Below are 18059 nucleotides of genomic sequence, written 5' to 3' on the forward strand. Positions count from 1 at the left end.
GAAACTAAACCCAAAGTCCGTCCCCCCCCCCCCTCTTTTGTGAACATCGCCTCTGCGCTTCCTCTTTCTCTGCAGCTGTGGACAATGCGAAAAATCCTCTGTTCCCAATGAGGTAACAGATGGCTCCAGAGGGTTGGGTGGCTTATTGATATGGAGACAATGACCTACAGATCTAAATGTATGCCACCCAGCAGCGTGCGGGACACATGATGTGACAAATCCCAATTCCACGCTGAAGACCATATAAAACTCAGCTCTCTCAGCCGAAGAACAGCGCCCCGGGTTATATATTTAAAATATGGAAAGGGCATTGAATATAGAAATTAAATTATTGCAAAGCACAGTACAGCTCTTAGCATGATAACCCCAGTTGCTTTCTTCTGCAGGAACCACTGACAAGCAATGAAAAGGGGAAAGCAAAAGCCATTGAAGGTCCATCCATCATTCAATGTTTTCTTGTAATTACCTTGCCATTATATTTTATCCCAAACCAGCAACTGTTATTAAACACTTTAAAATTGTCAGACTTAGAGGAGGGGGTTAAGTGTAGACCATGAGAGTTTGCTTTAAAACAAACAAAAAAAAATTGTACTTTATTTTTTAAATTTATGGAGCATTACAAACATATTTCTTAATTAGAAACATATTAAATCGAGGAATAAAACTGTGTTTTTTTTATCAGCAATATTTCTTTAATAAACATCTTTTTAAATTATGCTTAAAAAGAAATATATAACCAATACGTTTTAACAGAAAATAAAACATTAAAACCTTTTCTTTATTCACTTAGAGCAGTAAAAATGTTTTAAAAACAGCAATTAGCAAATGTAGACATATGGTTATTTTTCCCATGCCATTTGTTTTTCCTGTTTGACGTTTATTAATGGCTGTTAGTAGCGTTGAACTATTGCGTTTTAAAGAATTATTAAAGAAGGGGAAACGCCCAGTACCTGACTCACTATTTCACATAATCTCATTGTTAACTGTTTGTTTATATTGGTGCTAATTGGGTTTCCCTATAGCTGTTTTACTGATTCTCTGCCCAGAATGAAATCAAAATATGAACACTTCTCTAAAGTCGAGAACTAGTCGGGGTTTTTCTTCCCCTCTGTACTGTAATTCGGTAAGGAGCAGTCTTCTTTAACCATAGCTGTTACTATCTGAGCTTCCCAGTCACTCCACTGGACCATGAAGTTTCCTGAGGCCCTGGTCCATATCATTCACTCGATGCCCTTATTGTTTCAGTTGTCTGTCCTAAAGATTCAGGACGCCTTCTGTACCAGATCCAATGTCCATCACCTCTTGGGTGACTTGGGAAGGATTATTCAGACCATCCCCCACCCCCCAAAAAAAAAAAATTGCAGCCGCCCCCCGAGGAATGGCACACTCTCTGTCCAGCCACTTGAAAGGAGAGCCGCCAGTGTCCCCTATCTAATCAGAGCACAGGAAACAAGAAGCCCGATGCAGGCCGTGTAAGGAAAGCCAGGCGTGTGCTGGAGAGGCAGCTTTTCCTTCCTCCCTCCCATGCCCTCTGCGTTTCTGCAAGCTCTTCAAGATCCCGATGTCAGGAAGCAAGAAGCCCGGGGGCAACCTGCTTTGGCCTCTGCTGCTGATTCTAGGCAGCCCGACTCACATGTGTGCTGCTGATCGCTGCAGCTGGAGGGGCAGGTAAGAGAATAAAGGTATTGGGGGGGGGGGGGGGATCAGATTCCTTCTTTCTTGCATTTTACAATTGTTTTTAATCACTGTTCTTCTGCACGTTTTAATTGTAACATAAAAAAGGATGGCAGAAGAGGACCAAATTTACCCATCCGATCTCCCACTTCAGGTATAAACCCATATCAGTCCTGTGTCGTGTAGAAGATAAGGTTTCGTTTCGTTCCCTTTCATTTCGTTTCAGCAGTAGCAGTCACGAATCACTACGTTATTTTTTTTTGTTATGTGCTATTTGATGCACACTAAAATTAAGCTGGTGGAAATTGGAAATGCAGGTCCCTAATAAATTCTCATACCCAACACATGCTTTTTATCTGAATTTCAGTTTAGGATGTGTGCATGTGATTATCCTACAGTTGTCAGAACTCCACTGGAGATTTTTTTTCCCAAATCTGATCATTAAAGGAGTGGAATGTCACCTACCAGAAACGAGAGCGAGCGGAGAATTATGCTGTTTGTGTATTGGCCTGAAAAGGAAATAAATAGAAACAGAACAGAACAGAGAAAAGAAAATAAGATGATACCTTTTTTTATTGGACTAACAATACATATTTTTTTATTACCTTTTGAAGGTAACTCTTCTTCAGAGCAGAAAATCTTGATCTGAAGACTTTGAAAGCTAATCAAACAGTGTCTTAAGTAAGTCCAATAGAAATAGGTGTCATCTTATTTTCTTTTCTGTTTTGTTTCATTTCTATTGATTACCCTAAAAGTGGGCTAAACACAGCTACCCCACCACTTTACTCAAGCCCCTAAAAAGAAATCCGTTTCTCAAAAAAAATACGTCTAAGATATTTCATAGCAATTTTATAAAATTCACTTTCAGTATTATACGTTTGCTGAATCCTAAACCAAAGCCTGGATTTGCTGGGTGGGCACTGCAGAGCCCGTCTGGGTTGGTGGGTTATCTTGCTTGGAATCCAACGTGTATTGTATAGATATTGATCTTGGTTGTGTGATGTGCCTTTTAGGTTTTTGTTTTTTTTAATTGCTTGTGTATTTCTTTTGTCTGTTGTATGGATTATCCCCCCAATCCATTTAATCTACAACAAATCAAGTTTTCAAGGCAGATGTGCCTATATAAAAGCTAGAGATTGGAATAACAGCCTCCCAGAAAACTTAAAACTAGCCCAACATGATGGAAAGAACATGGCATTTCCTGTTAAAACCAGAAAAAAAGCTGGTGTGAATTGACCTGCAGGTCTTTTCTTGTAACTTTCTCTGCTAAACTGATTCTGTAGTAATCAAACAGACCGAAGGTAATTCCTTTATTGTCATATTTTCAGTTTAAAAAATACAGTTAGGGAAGGTGGAATAATACAGCAACTGCTTGTTGACTGGTTAACAAAAAGAACAGATTAGCTTCTTAAATCTCTTAATTAAAGAATTAATTATGTTATGTAATAAGTCAACTCCTTCCCAACAGAAAAGGTGAATATTCTGTTTGCTGTTAAAAAAAAACATAAGTACATAAGTAATGCCATACTGGGAAAAGACCAAAGGTCCATCGAGCCCAGAATCCTGTCCCCGACAGCGGCCAATCCAGGCCAAGGGCACCTGGCAAGCTACCCAAACGTACAAACATTTTTTATACATGTTATTCCTGAAATTGTGGATTTTTCCCAAGTCCATTTAGTAGTGGTCTATGGACAAAATTTTTAAAAAGCTGATATGGACTTTATAACCGTGATGCTTATGTATTTGTCTATCTCTTGGCTGGGACCTCTCCCCCTATGTTCCCGCCCGTAACCTCCGCTCACAGGACAAAGCCCTTCTCTCAGTACCCTTCTCCACCACTGCCAACTCCAGGCTCCGCTCATTCTGCCTTGCCTCACCCTATGCCTGGAATAATCTTCCTTTACCCATACGCCATGCCCCCTCCCTACCCATCTTCAAATCTCTGCTTAAAACTCACCTATTCATTGCTGCCTTCGGCGCCTAACCGCTCGAGATATATAGAATGCCCCAATCTATCCACCCTTTCAGATTAACTGTTCACTCGTCCTCTAGATTGTACACTTGTCTTTAGATTGTTCTCTTGTCTTTTAGATTGTAAGCTCTTTGAGCAGGGACTGTCCTTCTATGTTTAAATTGTACAGCGCTGCGTAACCCTAGTAGCGCTTTAGAAATGTTAGTTAGTTAGTGGACCTGAGCTAAAATTGATGCTCCAAGAAAATGAGTTCCTGAATTTTTCTAATCCTCTCTGCCCAGTAGTTAAAGCACCTGACAAGGACAGAAGCCGGGTTCAAATCCCACTGTGGCTCTTTGTGATCTTGAGTGAGTCACATAACCCTCCATTGGTTCAGATACAGAGAAGCTGATGCTGAAAGCCTCACAGTTTAGCCACTGACAGTACAGCTTGCACGGCGACCTTGCCGCTAAAAGTTGGCCACGGGACGCAGTATTCTGTGAGCATGCAAAATGACTGCAGCTTTAAAATGCCAGTTCATTGTTCTCCGTTTCAATTTTGGATATTGTAAACCGCTTTGAAACTCTGTGACGTAGCAGTATAACAACTTTTACAAATAAAGAAATAAACATACGGGAAAATCCTCAGTGCAGAAACCCTTTTAGGTTGCAGTAGCCATTAAGGAGCAGGTAAACTCATTCTGCTTCAGCTCCTGAGATTCTAAGTCCTCTGGGGACAGAAAAAGACCTGAACGTAACTCACCTTGAACTACTACTGAGAAAAGATGTGAACCAAATCTAAAACTTAAATAAAATTGCTAATGTATATAAAAAGATGTATAGTACCCTGTTTCCCCGAAAGTAAGACATCCCCCGAAAATAAGACCTAGTAGAGGTTTTCCTGAATTGGTAGATATAAGGCCTCCCCCAAAAGTAAGACCTAGCAAATTTTTGTTTGAAAGCAGGGCCGCCGAGAGCCAGACAAGGCCGCCCCCGGGCCACCCGACACCCAAGGTCGCCGGGCCCCCCTTCCACCCACCCTCCGTCGCTCCCGGAACTAACCTTAAATGCCTCCTTTCACCTTCGCAGCAAGCAGCAGCAGGGCAGACCACTCCTTCCTTCCGTGCCCTGCCCTCGCGGACGTTACGTCAGGTGAGGGCGGGACACGGAAAGAAGGAGTGGCCTGCCCTGCTGCTGCTTGCTGCGAAGGTGAAAGGAGGCATGTAAGGTTAGTTCCAGGAGCGACGGAGGGCGGGCGGGCCAACCCCGATCCAACCCCGATGTTTCCCCGAAAAATAAGGCAGCCCCTGAAAATAAGACCTAGCGCATTTTGGGGGGCAAAAATTAATATAAGACAGTGTCTTATTTTCGGGGAAACACGGTATGCCAAAATGAGATCAAGCTGTATCCACACCAAAACTTCTATCTATCATATGGTATTGAATCCAAATGAGCAACCACGCATGACCTTGCCTAAAGAAATGCATTGGAAACTGCTAAGTTTGTCCCCTATTTTCAGCCAACTAAAGAGCCTAAGTTTGCAGCTGAAGGTTGGCCTGCTTTTCCGAGCTTTAAAGGTCATGCCCATGGATAGAGGTTTGCCATTTATTTGCCTAGATGTAGGAGATTAATTTAGGTGCATTGTGCTGACAATCAGCAGGCCTAGATTTCGGCATAGGTAACCCAGGCAATGGCCTAGGATGCCAGATTTTGAAGGCATCATATACCTGGACTAAAAAGGAACCTGATTCCTCATGCTTAGATTCCCACAGCTCTCTGGTCCTGCCTTTGGGCACTAACATCTTAAGTCTGACAATGAAAACTGCTACCAAACTCCTACCTTTTTTCCCCCACCCTAAATCCACCCCCATTACTACCTAGTATTTAGAATCGTATATTTAGGAGTTTAGGGACCCTTTTACTAAGCCATGTAGGCGCTTACACGTGCCCAACGCATGCCAATTTGTCAGGGCCACCGAGAGCCGGGCCCGGGGCAAGGCGGTGCCTCCCCCTAGGATCCCCGCCCCGCCCTGCTACTTCTGTTACCTCCCTCTCCTGCTCCCAGGCCGCCGGCGCCGCAGTTCCCAGTCTCCACCTACCTACCCTCTGCTCCCTTCTGCCTGCCATCTGACCCCCTTCATTTAAATTTAAAAAAAAAATCTCTAATGCAGCAGGTGCAGCGCCTTCTGCGCGAAAGCGGCAGATCACCTTGGGCAGGCCTTCCCTCACTCCGTCCCACCCTCGCGGAAATAGGAAGTTACATCAGAGGAGGGCGGGACACAGTGAGGGAAGGCCCGCCCGAGGCGATCTGCCGCTTTTGCAGGGAAGGCGCTGCGCTGCTGCTTTAGAGATTTTTTTTAAATGCAGGGGGTCAGACAACAGACAGAAGGGAGCTGAGGGTAGGCAGGTGGAGCTGGGACTGCGGCGCCAGCGGCCTGGGAGCAGGAGAGGGCAAGAGACTCCGGCACCGGGCTCTCCTTGGTGGACCAGGCCCTGGGAATTTTGCCCCCCCCCCCCCCCCCCCGCCTCCCCCTATCGGCGGCTCTGCAATTTGGAGTTACTGCCAGGCTACCATGTGGTTCTTGCGGTAATTTTATTTTTGACTCGCATCTCAAGTGGCTTTCTACATGCATAGGTCATTACTGCATGGTTAACGCATGAGACCTTACCGCTAAGTCAATGGCTGGCAATAAGGTCTCAGACCCAAAATGAGCACGTGCCAATTTTAATTTTGCCGCACGTCCATTTTCGACAAAAATGTTTAAAAGACATTTTTTACAGGCGTGTTGAAAAATGAATCTGCCTGCACCCAAAACCCATGCCTACACTAGCCCAGGCCATTTTTCAGCGCACCTTAGTAAAAGGACCCCTTAGTAAAATTTTAAGCATAGATTTAGGAACTCAACCATACTAAATTCTCAAAGAAGCCATTTCCGGAGTCTAAATTCTTTGAAAACTGACCGCTGTGAGAGGATTTGATGTTGATAATGAAACCCTTCCCATAAACACAGGGTGGATTCTAGCTAAATTTTATACTTTTTTTATTGGACATAACTTAATACATTTCTTGATAGGCAACCTTCGAAAAGCTAATCAAGAAATGTATTGAGTTATGTCCAATAAAAAAAGGTATCATCTTATTTTCTTTTCCATGTTTTATTTTGTTTTATTTCTATTGATTACCTTTAAAAGTGGACTAACACGGTCAGTTCCTGCGTTGCCTGTGCCTGATGCCTCGCCTCCTCTCTTTTGCCTTGCAGTGGTTTGAGCACTGAGCCCTGGTCACGCACAGTGGAGCAGGTGCGCCTGCGCTGCACCGAGGGCACGCTAGAGTGGCTGTACCCAGTACGTGCTCTGCGTGTGCTCCTTGAGCCCAACCTGGCCGCTGGCCCCACCACCGTGTGCATCAAGCCGGCACCTGGCTTCAAGGGGGCCAATGTTTACGTGGAGCGGGCAGGGCGGCTGCAGTTGCTGGTGAACGAGGCGGATGAGGCTCACCTGCAGCTTGTGCGTTGCTTCGGCTCTGAGCAGCCACAGCACGTTGCCCTCTTTCTGCAGGCCAGCCCACAGCTGGATCTCAGCCGCAGAACAGTCGCCTTCCAATATGAGCTGCTCAGTGGGCAGGGTGAAGCTCAGAAGAGCCAACAAATTGCCCTGGAAGAAGGTAAATTACATGCATGCAGCATGCTATGGTCAACATACTCCCAGTCCCACAGAGGGTCCCATTCAGGGTATGGGGAGAGGTATTTTTCTTTATTAGATTATATTGGCCATGGCCTGGCTCCATTTTATAGGGTCCAGTAAAGCTCTGAATATTTGGGGGGGGGGGGGGGGAGGGACGCAAGATCCAAAAGGGCTCAGAAGCAGCAGAGCATCTTTTTAGTTGGGGAAGAAAACACACCAACCCACCCCCTGCTTCTATAGCCCTGGTTGAGGCTGCTTTGGGCCAGTGGCGTACCAAGGGGGGGGCGGTCCGCCCCGGGTGCACGCCACTGGGGGGGGGGGTGCCGTCGGCTCTTCGTTCTCATGCTCCCTTTGCCCCGGAACAGGTTACTTCCTGTTCCGGGGCAGAGGGAGCATGAAAACGAAGAGCCGGCAGGCGCGCGGCACCCCCCCCCCCAGCGGCGTGCACCCGGGGGGGATCTTTTACCGGGGGATCAGGGGTTCTTTCACCAGGGGGAGGGGCATCGTGCTGTTCCGGGGGGGCGCTGCACCCAGGGGGCGGGGCGCATCTGCGATCCGCCCCGGGTGTCAGCCCCCCTAGTAACGCCGCTGCTTTGGGCAAAAGGTTGGTTAGTGCTTGGCCCCAGTGGCCCACTGCATCTGGAAGGATGTATCCATGTAATGGTGAGCCTTACCAAGATACATCCTTCCTCTGAAAGTTTCTGGCCCACCGGATGGGTGTCTAGCTAAAACTTGTGTTGATAACTCAGACATAGATGAATGACTTGTTGAATGTCTACAGAATGTTATATAGCAGTAGTGTAGCCACTTAGGGCTCAGGCCCACCCAACAGTAGCACACGTTTAGCGGTAGCTGGTGGGGATCCCAAGCTCCACCAGCTGAAGATTTCCCCCTGATGGTAACGAAAATGCTATTCTCCATGATACCAGCACCTGTGCTTGCCTACCGCAGACTGCCAAGGTGGAAAGAAGCGTTTTCCTGTCAACTGGGATATTTTTTCTGGTGGTGGAGGTGGGGGGGGGGGGGGGGGAGAACACTTGGTGCCCATCCACTTCTTACCTAGGCCCACCCAAAATCTGTTGTCTGGCTACGTCCCTGTTATATAGATATCTTTATGCAGTTAGTATGAATACCTACCCCATTTTGTGAAGAGAGGGAGGGGTTGAGAACCTTAAATTCAGATTACAGTACGAACTGATTCATATTTAGTGGTTAACGTGTATTCATCTGGTAACTCATCTCACTTGCATGTGCAAAAGGTCCATTAGAAATGAAAAAGCAAGATAGTTAGTGACGTTGATGTGAACTGTTTTGCTCTAAATCTAATTTTTTTAATGATGTTGGATTTAGATCACTCTTTCTCAGTAGTAGGTCAAGGTGAGTTACATTCAGATTAGGAGGTATTTTCCTGTGTCTGGAGGACCTTAGGCAGGCAGGATCTCCTCTAGCACCCTCCAATCGTAGGTGCCAGCTCCGTGGATGCTGTGGGTGCTTGATCACCCCAGACATTGAACAAACTCCTTTATTGTGACTTGTGTTGAGTTGAGCACCCCTGATCATTTTGAAAAGTTGGCTCTTATGCCTCCAACCATCCATTGGACGAAATGCACTTTCACCACATTAGCATAAATGAACCACCAGGAACTGGTTCTGTGGAATCTCAGGGGCGTAGCCAGACAGCAGATTTTGGGTGGGCCTAGGAAAGAAGTGGGTGGGCACCAAGTGTTCTCCCCCACCACCAAAAAAATATCTAAGCTGGCGGGAAAATGCTTCTCTCCGCCTTGACAGTCTGCAGCAGGCTTGCGCTGAAAACAGAACATGCGCAGGTGCCAGTATCATGGAGAGCAGCGTTTTTGTTACCCTCAGGGGGAAATCTTCAGCTGGCAGAGCTTGGGATCCCCAACAGCTACCGCTACACGTGTGCTACTGTTGGGTGGGCCTGAGCCCTAACTGGGTGGGCCTCAGCCCACCTGTGGCTACGCCACTGCTGTGGATTTAAATAGCCACCGTATTATTCTGGCAATATCAAATACAAACAAAACCTTTATGATTGAAACGATTAGGAGAGAGTGCAGAGAGAAAAATGGCTTCCCCAAGCTGCCTCTGACCCTTAACCCCCCTTGGCCCTTCCCTCCAAGCACTGCAGCATTACAATACCTGCCAATCGTGAGCCTAATTGCAGCGCTTACAATCTAAGGGGACCTTTTACTAAGCCACATAAGAGTCTATGCGAGCCCAACGCATGTCAAACCGGAGTTACTGCCTGACTACCACGTGGATCTTGAGGTCATTTCATTTTTGGTGTGCACCCGATACGAGCGTTGAACAATCTTTTTTATTTTCAGGCGTGCGTAACGGAGGCGTGCCAAGTGGCATTTGATGCACGTAGGTCATTGCCACCCGGATTCTTTACCGCTAGGTCTATGGCTGGCGGTAAGGTCTCAGACCCAAAATGGACACGCGGCAATTCTGATTTTGCCGCACGTTCATTTTCGGCAAACAAAAAGCGCCTTTTTTTACAGGCACACTAAAAAATAGATCGGCGCATGCCCAAAAACCCTGCCTACACTACCGCAAGCCATTTTTCAGTGCGCCTTTGTAAAGGCTGCAATTAGGCCACATTGAGCCTGCAAATGGGTGGAAATTGTGGGATACAAATGCAACAAATAAATAAAGGACCCCTAAGTTTGTGCTTGAAGTAAAAAGGGTGAAGTGATTTCCCCGTGATCACAAGGAGCAGCCATGGCATTTGGACCTGACCAGTGGCGTAGGAAGGGGGGCGGTGGGGCGGTCCGCCCCGGGTGCACGCCACTGAGGGGTGTCATCTCCGTTGGGTCCTTGCTCCCTCTGCCCCGGAACAGGTTACTTCCTGTTCCGGGGCAGAGAAAGCAAGGAACCAATGGAGCCGACGCAGCTCCCAGCGACATAGGCTCGGGGGCGGATCGGCCCTCCCGCCCGCCCCTCGCTGCCAAAGTAAGCTACAATGCGTTCCAGCGGGGGGGGGGGGGAGGGTGCGTGCCGGAGGGGGGGCGCCGTGCGCCGACAGGGGAGGTGCGCGGCGGCGACCCACCCCGGGTGCCAGCCGCCCTCGCTACGGCACTGGACCTGACGTCCTTCTTCTCAGCCTGCTGCTCTAAGTACCAGGCTACTCCTCTACTCCTAGCTTGTTGCCAACTTCTAGAAATGTTGTGCATTTTACGAACCATGATTGTACACCTGGCATTAAATAATGTAGTGAAGTGCATTTTCAGTAACAGCCTTTTGTTCCTGCAGCTATGTGCCGACCATGTGACAATACACAGCTTTTAATGGCCATTTGTAGCAGTGACTTTGGTAAGTTGGAGAAGAATTTCCCAGCACTGATTTTAGTTATGCACTTCTACGTGTCCGTGTTTATTGCAACCATATAACTAACAAATAACATCACAGGCTTAGACTGGAATGTTCCAATTCTAATATGTTAACATATTTTTAGAAATGAGTTAGAAAACCACGAAGATATGGAGGCCCTTAAAGCAAACAGGATGCTTCTATAATGTCTTTTACTGTATATTTATTATTGCATACGCTGATTTTTCTTTGTTTGGTATGATATATTGTATGTTCTGTTTTATCGTTTATTATGTTATGTTATGTATATTTTATGATGCACACCGTCTCGTACAATTGGATAGAGTGGTTTAGAAATGTTTTAAATAAATACATAAAATAATTAACAAAAGGTGATGCAAATCCAAGATGATAGGTCTTAGAGACGGGGATGGCTCTGTGGGATTGGAGAAGAGCAAATAGGGTCCCTCTTCACAAAAGTGATGACAGAGAAGAAGCTGGAAACTACAGGCTGGTAAGCCTCACTTTTGTGTTTGGAAAAGTAAAGGAAGTGATGCTGAAAGAAAGGATAGTGAATTTCCTAGAATCCAATAGGTTACAAGATCCGAGGCAACACGGTTTTACCAAAGGTAAATCGTGCCAAATGAATCTGATTGAATTCTTTGGCTGGGTGACCAGAGAATTGGATTGAGGATGTGCGCTAGACGTAATCTACTTAGATTTCATCAAAGCCTTTGATACGGTTCCTCATAGGAAGCACTTGAATAAACTTGACAAGCTGAAGTTAGGACCCAAAGTGGTGAACTGGATTAGGAACTGGTTGACAGACAGACACCAGAGGGTGGTGGTTGATGGAATTCACTCGGAGGAAGGAAAGGTAAGTAGTGGAGTGCCTCAAGGATTGGTGCTGGGGCTGATTCTGTTCAATATATTTAGAAGGTAAAGTTTGCCTTTTTGTGGATGATACCAAGATTTGTAACAGAGTGGACAACCCAGAGGGCGTGGAAAACATGAAAAAGGATCTGCAGAAGCTAGAAGAACGGTCTAATGATTGGTAATTAAAATTCAATGCAAAGAAGTGCAAAGTATTGCACTTAGGGGGTAGAAATCCACGGGAGACGTATGTGTTAGGCGGTGAGAGTCTGATATGCACAGACAGGGAGAGGGATCTTGGGGTGATAGTATCTGAGGATCTGAAGGTGACGAAACAGTGTGACAAGGCGGTGGCTGTAGCCAGAAGGATACTTGGCTGTATAGGGAGAAGTGTAACCAGCAGAAGGAAGGAGGTGTTGATGCCCCTGTGCAAGTCGTTGGTGAGGCCCCACCTGGAGTACTGTGTTCAGTTTTGGAGGCCGTATCTTGCTAAAGATGTAAACAGACTTGAAGTGGTCCAGAGGAAGGTGACAAAAATGATATGGGACTTGCGAAAAGACGTATGAGAAGAGACTGGAAGACCTGAATATGTATATGGTAGAGGAGAGGAGGGACAGGGGAGATACGATACAGACGTTTAAATACTTGAAATATATTAATATAGAAACAAATCTTTTCCGGAGAAAGGAAAATGTTAAAACTAGAGGGCATGAATTGAGGTTGTGGGGTGGTAGACTTAGGAGTAATGTCAGGAAATTATTTTTCATGGAGAGGGTGGTTGATGCCTGGAATGCCCTCCCGAGGGAGGTGGTGGAGGAAAAAAAACAGTGGCGGAATTCAAAAAGGATTCTAATTAGAAAATGAATGGTATAAAAAACAAAACTGAAAGAGTTGTATATGTGTTTGCATGTCAAGTGTTGTATAGATGTCAACTCAGGCTGTATCAGCTAAGGACAGTGCTGGGCTGACTTACATAAGTATATACATAAGTAATGCCATACTGGGAAAAGACCAAGGGTCCATCGAGCCCAGCATCCTGTCCACGACAGCGGCCAATCCAGGCCAAGGGCACCTGGCGAGCTTCCCAAACGTACAAACATTCTATACATGTTATTCCTGGAATTGTGGATTTTTCCCAAGTCCATTTAGTAGTGGTTTATGGACTTGTCCTTTAGGAAACCGTCCAACCCCTTTTTAAACTCTGCTAAGCTAACCGCCTTCACCACTTTCTCCGGCAACGAATTCCAGAGTTTAATTATACGTTGGGTGAAGAAAATTTTCTCCGATTTGTTTTAAATTTACTACACTGTAGTTTCATCGCATGCCCCCTAGTCCTAGTATTTTTGGAAAGCGTGAACAGACGCTTCACATCCACCTGTTCCACTCCACTCATTATTTTACATACCTCTATCATGTCTCCCCTCAGCCGTCTCTTCTGAGTCCCACATATCGCAAACTGGTCGTAGGATTGACTGGCGAGAGCTTCAACAGAAACTTCAGTAATTTGGAATGTGAGGACGGTGCTGGGCAGACTTTTACGGTCGGTGTCCTGCAAATGACAAAACGGATTCAGATAGGATGGAGTGAGCTTTGACGGCAACTCCAATAGTTGGAACGTAAGAACAGAACTGGGCGGACTTCTACGGTCTGTGTCCCAGAAACCCCAAAGAAAGACCATGACCAAGTATATAATATCACATTCATTGTTGATTTAATCTTGGACCAGTGCCGTAGCAAGGGCGGCTGGTACCCGGGGCGGGTCACTGCCACGCACCTCCCCCCCAGGTGCAGCACGGCGCCCCCCTCGGCGCACGCCCCCCTCCTCCTGCGCGCACCCTCCCCTCGGAGCGCATTCTACCTTACTTTGGTAGTGAGGAGCGGGTGGGAAGGCCGATCCGCACCCGAACCCACGTCGCCGGGAGCTGCGTCGGCTCCATTGGTTCCTTGCTCTCTCTGCCCCGGAACAGGAAGTAACCTGTTCCGGGGCAGAGGGAGCAAGGAGCCAACGGAGACGACACCCCCCCAGTGGCGTGCACCCGGGGCGGACCACCCCACCCCCCCCCCCCCTTCCTACGCCACTGTCTTGGACTGATAATGAATGTGACGGTTGGGCAGTCTGGATGGACCATTCGGGTCTTTATCTGCCGTCACTTGCTATGTTACTCTGTTGTCCAACATATCTGCGTAGGAGCAAAATTTCTTCCACCTGAAAACAGCGGAGAGTGCACATGCTTAATTTAGTTTTCTGTAACATTGCAATGCCTCCATTCAGTCTTTGCAATTACTCACACGCAGTATATAAAAATGTTGCAATCCCGCTGGAAGACCGGCTGCCTGCAAGTCTCATGGGCCGTCCCTAGGCCTTGATTTTCAGTAATTAAGGCAATACAGGCAATTGTTTTCCTTGATGAAGTTATCAGTTCCCATGCTATAGTTCCCGCTTCACATAGCCTAGTGCAGTAGAGACTGACAGATGTGGAGGCCGAGGGGACACAATGGGGGGCATTTAGACTTACAGCAGCAACAGACCAGAAGAAATGGCCCTTTGAACTGACTCTATTTATGGCCTGACTTCCTTGCCCTAAGCTCACAAATCGCCATCATCAACTTTTTTGATTAGGGAAAATAGCTGCTAATGAAAGTGTAAATGACACATGATGTGAATAGATGCTTTATGGTTATTCGGAAGGCGGAGGGGAGGGGGGGGTCTTCAGTCACTGGGCCATGGGCAGCTTAGGACCAGCTCTGGGCTGCAGGAACAAGAGCATTATAGCTTGTCAATAGACTTGACTGCATCTGATTAAAGATGCCCTGGACAAAAAGGAGGACAAGAGAACCAGAGAAGGGACATCTGTTATGCTAAGCGCTGGCATCACTTGAAAATTAAATTCGTTTAGGCAGGTTCCAGGATTTTTCAGAAATAAGCTCTAAGTTAATTTACTTTAATGGGGTAATTATCTGAAAGAAGAAAGCCAAGTGGCAGGGAGTTTGAAAAGTTTCAAATAAAAATGACGAACCTTCGTTTGTGCGGTATATAGCTGAAAGTGAACTGTATGTTTAATTTCATTACAGTGTTCGTGGGGGGGGGGGGGGGGGGGGGGTGGAGATTTGGAGTGGTGAGCCAGCACTTTTCAGCCTGCAATGGGAGAGCAAAGAAATGCAAACTTCCTAACATGATTAGGAATCAGCCAAATGATGTTATGTGTTTTTTTGTTATTGTTGTTACATTTGTACCCTGCACTTTCCCACTCATGGCAGGCTCAATGCGGCTTACATGGGGCAATGGAGGGTTAAGTGACTTGCCCAGAGTCACAAGGAGCTGCCTGTGCCTGAAGTGGGAATCAAACTCAGTCCACCACCCTAACCACTAGGCCACTCCTCCACTGTTGCTACTATTTGAGATTCTACATGGAATGTTGCTATTCCACTAGCAACATTCCATGTAGAAGTCGGCCCTTGTGGACGTGCAGGCTTCTGCGAGTCTGACGATACGTGCAGGACGTCAGACTCACAGAAACAGAAGCCTGCGCAGCCTTCTACATGGAATGTTGCTAGTGGAATAGCAACATTCCATGTAGAATCTCCAATAGTAGCAACATTCCATGGTGAATCTCCAATAGTATCTATTTATTTTTGTTACATTTGTACCCTGCGCTTTCCCACTCATGGCAGGCTCAATGCAGCTTACATGGGGCAATGGAGGGTTAAGTGACTTGCCCAGAGTCACAAGGAGCTGCCTCTGCCTGAAGTGGGAATCGAACTCAGTTCCTCAGGACCAAAGTCCACCACCCTAACCACTAGGCCACTACTCCACTCTTGCCTTCCTCTTGCATCTGCTGCAATTTGTCATTTGTGGAAGAAATGCAGAGAGGAATCACTAAAGGGTTTTTTTTTAATACTCTTTCTTACATTAAAACCTTCAAATTACCATGTTTGACCATGGTTTTTTTGTGTGTGTGTGTGTGTTTTTTTTTTTCAGGACAAGTGGTGTTAATACAGTATGTTTAGGGTCTTCATTAAAAAAAAAAATTATTTATAGAATTCTCTCACATAGTGTCAGTGGGGAAAATTCTGAAGTTAGTAAGTCTGATTGGGTGGATACTTAAAAGAAAATTAGTAGAGAAAGGCAGTGAGAAATGTTTCAGTTTTTTCACTTTCAGGAATGTGCACTTGATTTTTTTTTGGTTTTTCGTTTGGCCACTTTTTCATTATGGGAGCAAAATCTTTGGCTGCGTACTATTTTGAAAGACGACACACTCTTTCTGAAAATATTCTCCGGATTCTACATAACGTGACTTAAGTTGCGCATGCAAATCCAGTCGTATGCTGGGTTTGTGTGCGCAACTTAATCAGTTAACAAGCCAATCAGCACAATTAACAAGCAATTATTGACACTAATTGGCATTAATTAGAATTTACACGCAGATGCGCATAAATTCTAAGTCGCATAGAAAAGGGGCCATGACCATAGATAGGCATGGAATAGGCGGGTTATGCACGTTTCTAAAATCTATGTGTGTCGTCATAGCATACAACCAGCATGCGCCTAATGTAGGTGTCGGCATTTACGCCAAGTTTTACTTGGCGTAACTGCCCACGACTATATTTAGTCGTATGGATGGGTGCTCGGCATACTCTACAAACCATGCAGAAATTTAGGCGTACTTTATAGAATACGCCTAGGCGTATTTTTTTCAGCACTGATTTTTTTTTTAGGCATGATATTTATGTATTTATTTATTTGTTGCATTTGTATCCCACATTGATATATTGAATCTAGTCCTCTGCGTGCATGCATGATAGTTCACACATGTGCAATGGACACTCTGTCTTTGCAAATGATAAAATATGAATTTTTGTGTTTTTTTCCGAATCATTTTCTTTTCATAGTGACATGCAACGACATGGGATCTGTTATTTTGACATTTCCCATTTTGTTGCAAACTAATGCGGATTGTTACAGATCTTTTAATATTTCTAAGCTTAACGTGTGTGTACTGTTTTCCTTATGTCTAGTGGTGAGAGGGTCCATCAAAAATGTCACTCACGATTCCGAACATCAGATGTCTCAAGTAGAAGTCAGCGCAAAAGAAATTTACAGGCAGAAGAACAGGGTATTTCAGCAGGATGAAGTCAGCCTTGAGTGGACAGGACCCATTAAAACCCTACTACAGTGCAGAGTGAAGAAAGGGGATGGAGATTTTCTCTTCACCGGCAATGAACATTTTGGAGATGCTTGGTTAGGATGTGCTCCTAGGTTCAAGGACTTCAGATCTATCTACCAAGCAGCCAGGGAACAAGGAACAAACCCTTGTGAATTTCAGCTGAACTGATGCTGGTGCATATGGGTAGTGGAATGGAGCGGGGAGGTGGGGAGGAGGGGAAAGAGACTATTCTTATGGAGGAAGAATCTTTTTATTTCCGAGGTCTGTTACATTGAACAGAGACAGTAGTCGCAGGGATTTTTAGCGGAGTACACTTTCTGTTATACTGCCGTTCTTTGCTTGCACGGAAATTCTTTTTTGTCGGGCAGGGCAAAATCAGATCATGTGTTACACTTTCAGGGGCTGATGCAGTAACACGCACAAAGCTTTGCAAAGGGCTAGTGCAGGGTGAGCATGGCTTGAGCTCACAATTTGATGAGCACACAGAGGGGCTGATCGTAGGAAGAAGTACTTGGTTAGAGAGTTGTCTGCATGCAATTTTATGGCTGCGCAACGCAGACAAGTGTTTCACATCCCCCCCCCCCCCCCAATGCTTACATAAAAGACACTGGAAAACAGCATACTAAAATGAATGGTAACAAGGTTATTAGCTGTTCTGCCCAGATGCAAATAGTAAACATAGTAAACATAGTAGATGACAGCAGAAAAAGACCTGCACAGTCCATCCAGTCTGCCCAAGAAGATAAATTCATATGTGCTACTTTTTTATTTGTACTGTCCTCTTCAGTGCACAGACCATATAAGTCTGGCCAGCCCTATCCCCGCCTCCCGCCTCCCAACCACCAACCCCGCCTCCCAACCACCAGCTGTGGCACAGACCCTATAAGTCTGCCCAGCACTATCCCCGCCTCCCAACTACCAGTCCCGCCTCCCACCACCAGCTCTGGCACAGACCGTATAAGTCTGCCCAGCACTAGTCCCGCCTCCCAACCACCAGCCCCAGCACAGACCGTATAAGTCTGCCCAGCACTAGCCCCGCCTCCCAACCACCAGCTCTGCCACCCATTCTAGGCTAAGCTCATGAAGTTCATAGAGTAACGCTCCAGCACCTGCACAGATGTTTGCTGATATAAAGCAGCACTTATACACTTGACTTATACAAACTACTTATCCCTTACTTCAGGGGCATAGCCAGGTGGCCAATTTTGGGTGGGCCTGACCCCAAGGTGGGTGGGCATGGAATTCGTCCACCACCACCCCCCTTCCTGGCTCCCCTCCAGTTTGCTCCTCTCTCCACTCCTCCCTGCCCACAAACCCCAAATATTAAATACTTGAGCTGGTGGGGATCCCCAAACCCTGGCAGCTGAAGATTTCCTCCTCCTC

The 18059-nt window shown here is 46.1% G+C and overlaps 1 protein-coding gene across 1 annotated transcript; it reads left to right on the forward strand.

Moving 5' to 3' along the window:
* Positions 1-1492: 1492 nt before the first annotated feature.
* LOC115472698 (meteorin-like protein) lies at positions 1493-17202 on the forward strand. Its single transcript, XM_030207058.1, has 4 exons — positions 1493-1668; positions 6885-7288; positions 10582-10641; positions 16528-17202. The coding sequence occupies exons 1-4, from the start codon at positions 1562-1564 to the stop codon at positions 16842-16844; spliced, it is 888 nt and encodes a 295-aa protein (XP_030062918.1). The 5' UTR covers positions 1493-1561; the 3' UTR covers positions 16845-17202.
* The last annotated feature ends 857 nt before the right edge of the window (positions 17203-18059 follow it).

This window comes from Microcaecilia unicolor, chromosome 6 (assembly GCF_901765095.1).
Source record: "Microcaecilia unicolor chromosome 6, aMicUni1.1, whole genome shotgun sequence".
Classification (NCBI taxonomy): domain Eukaryota; kingdom Metazoa; phylum Chordata; class Amphibia; order Gymnophiona; family Siphonopidae; genus Microcaecilia; species Microcaecilia unicolor.

What these genes read in the sequence shown, in the direction of transcription:
- LOC115472698 (XM_030207058.1), top strand. Translation starts at nt 1,562, where the DNA reads ATGTCAGGAAGCAAGAAGCCCGGGGGCAACCTGCTTTGGCCTCTGCTG. An exon ending in CGCTGCAGCTGGAGGGGCAG is followed by an intron (nt 1,669 to 6,884) that starts GTAAGAGAATAA and finishes TTTGCCTTGCAG; the next exon opens with TGGTTTGAGCACTGAGCCCT. An exon ending in CATTTGTAGCAGTGACTTTG is followed by an intron (nt 10,642 to 16,527) that starts GTAAGTTGGAGA and finishes CCTTATGTCTAG; the next exon opens with TGGTGAGAGGGTCCATCAAA.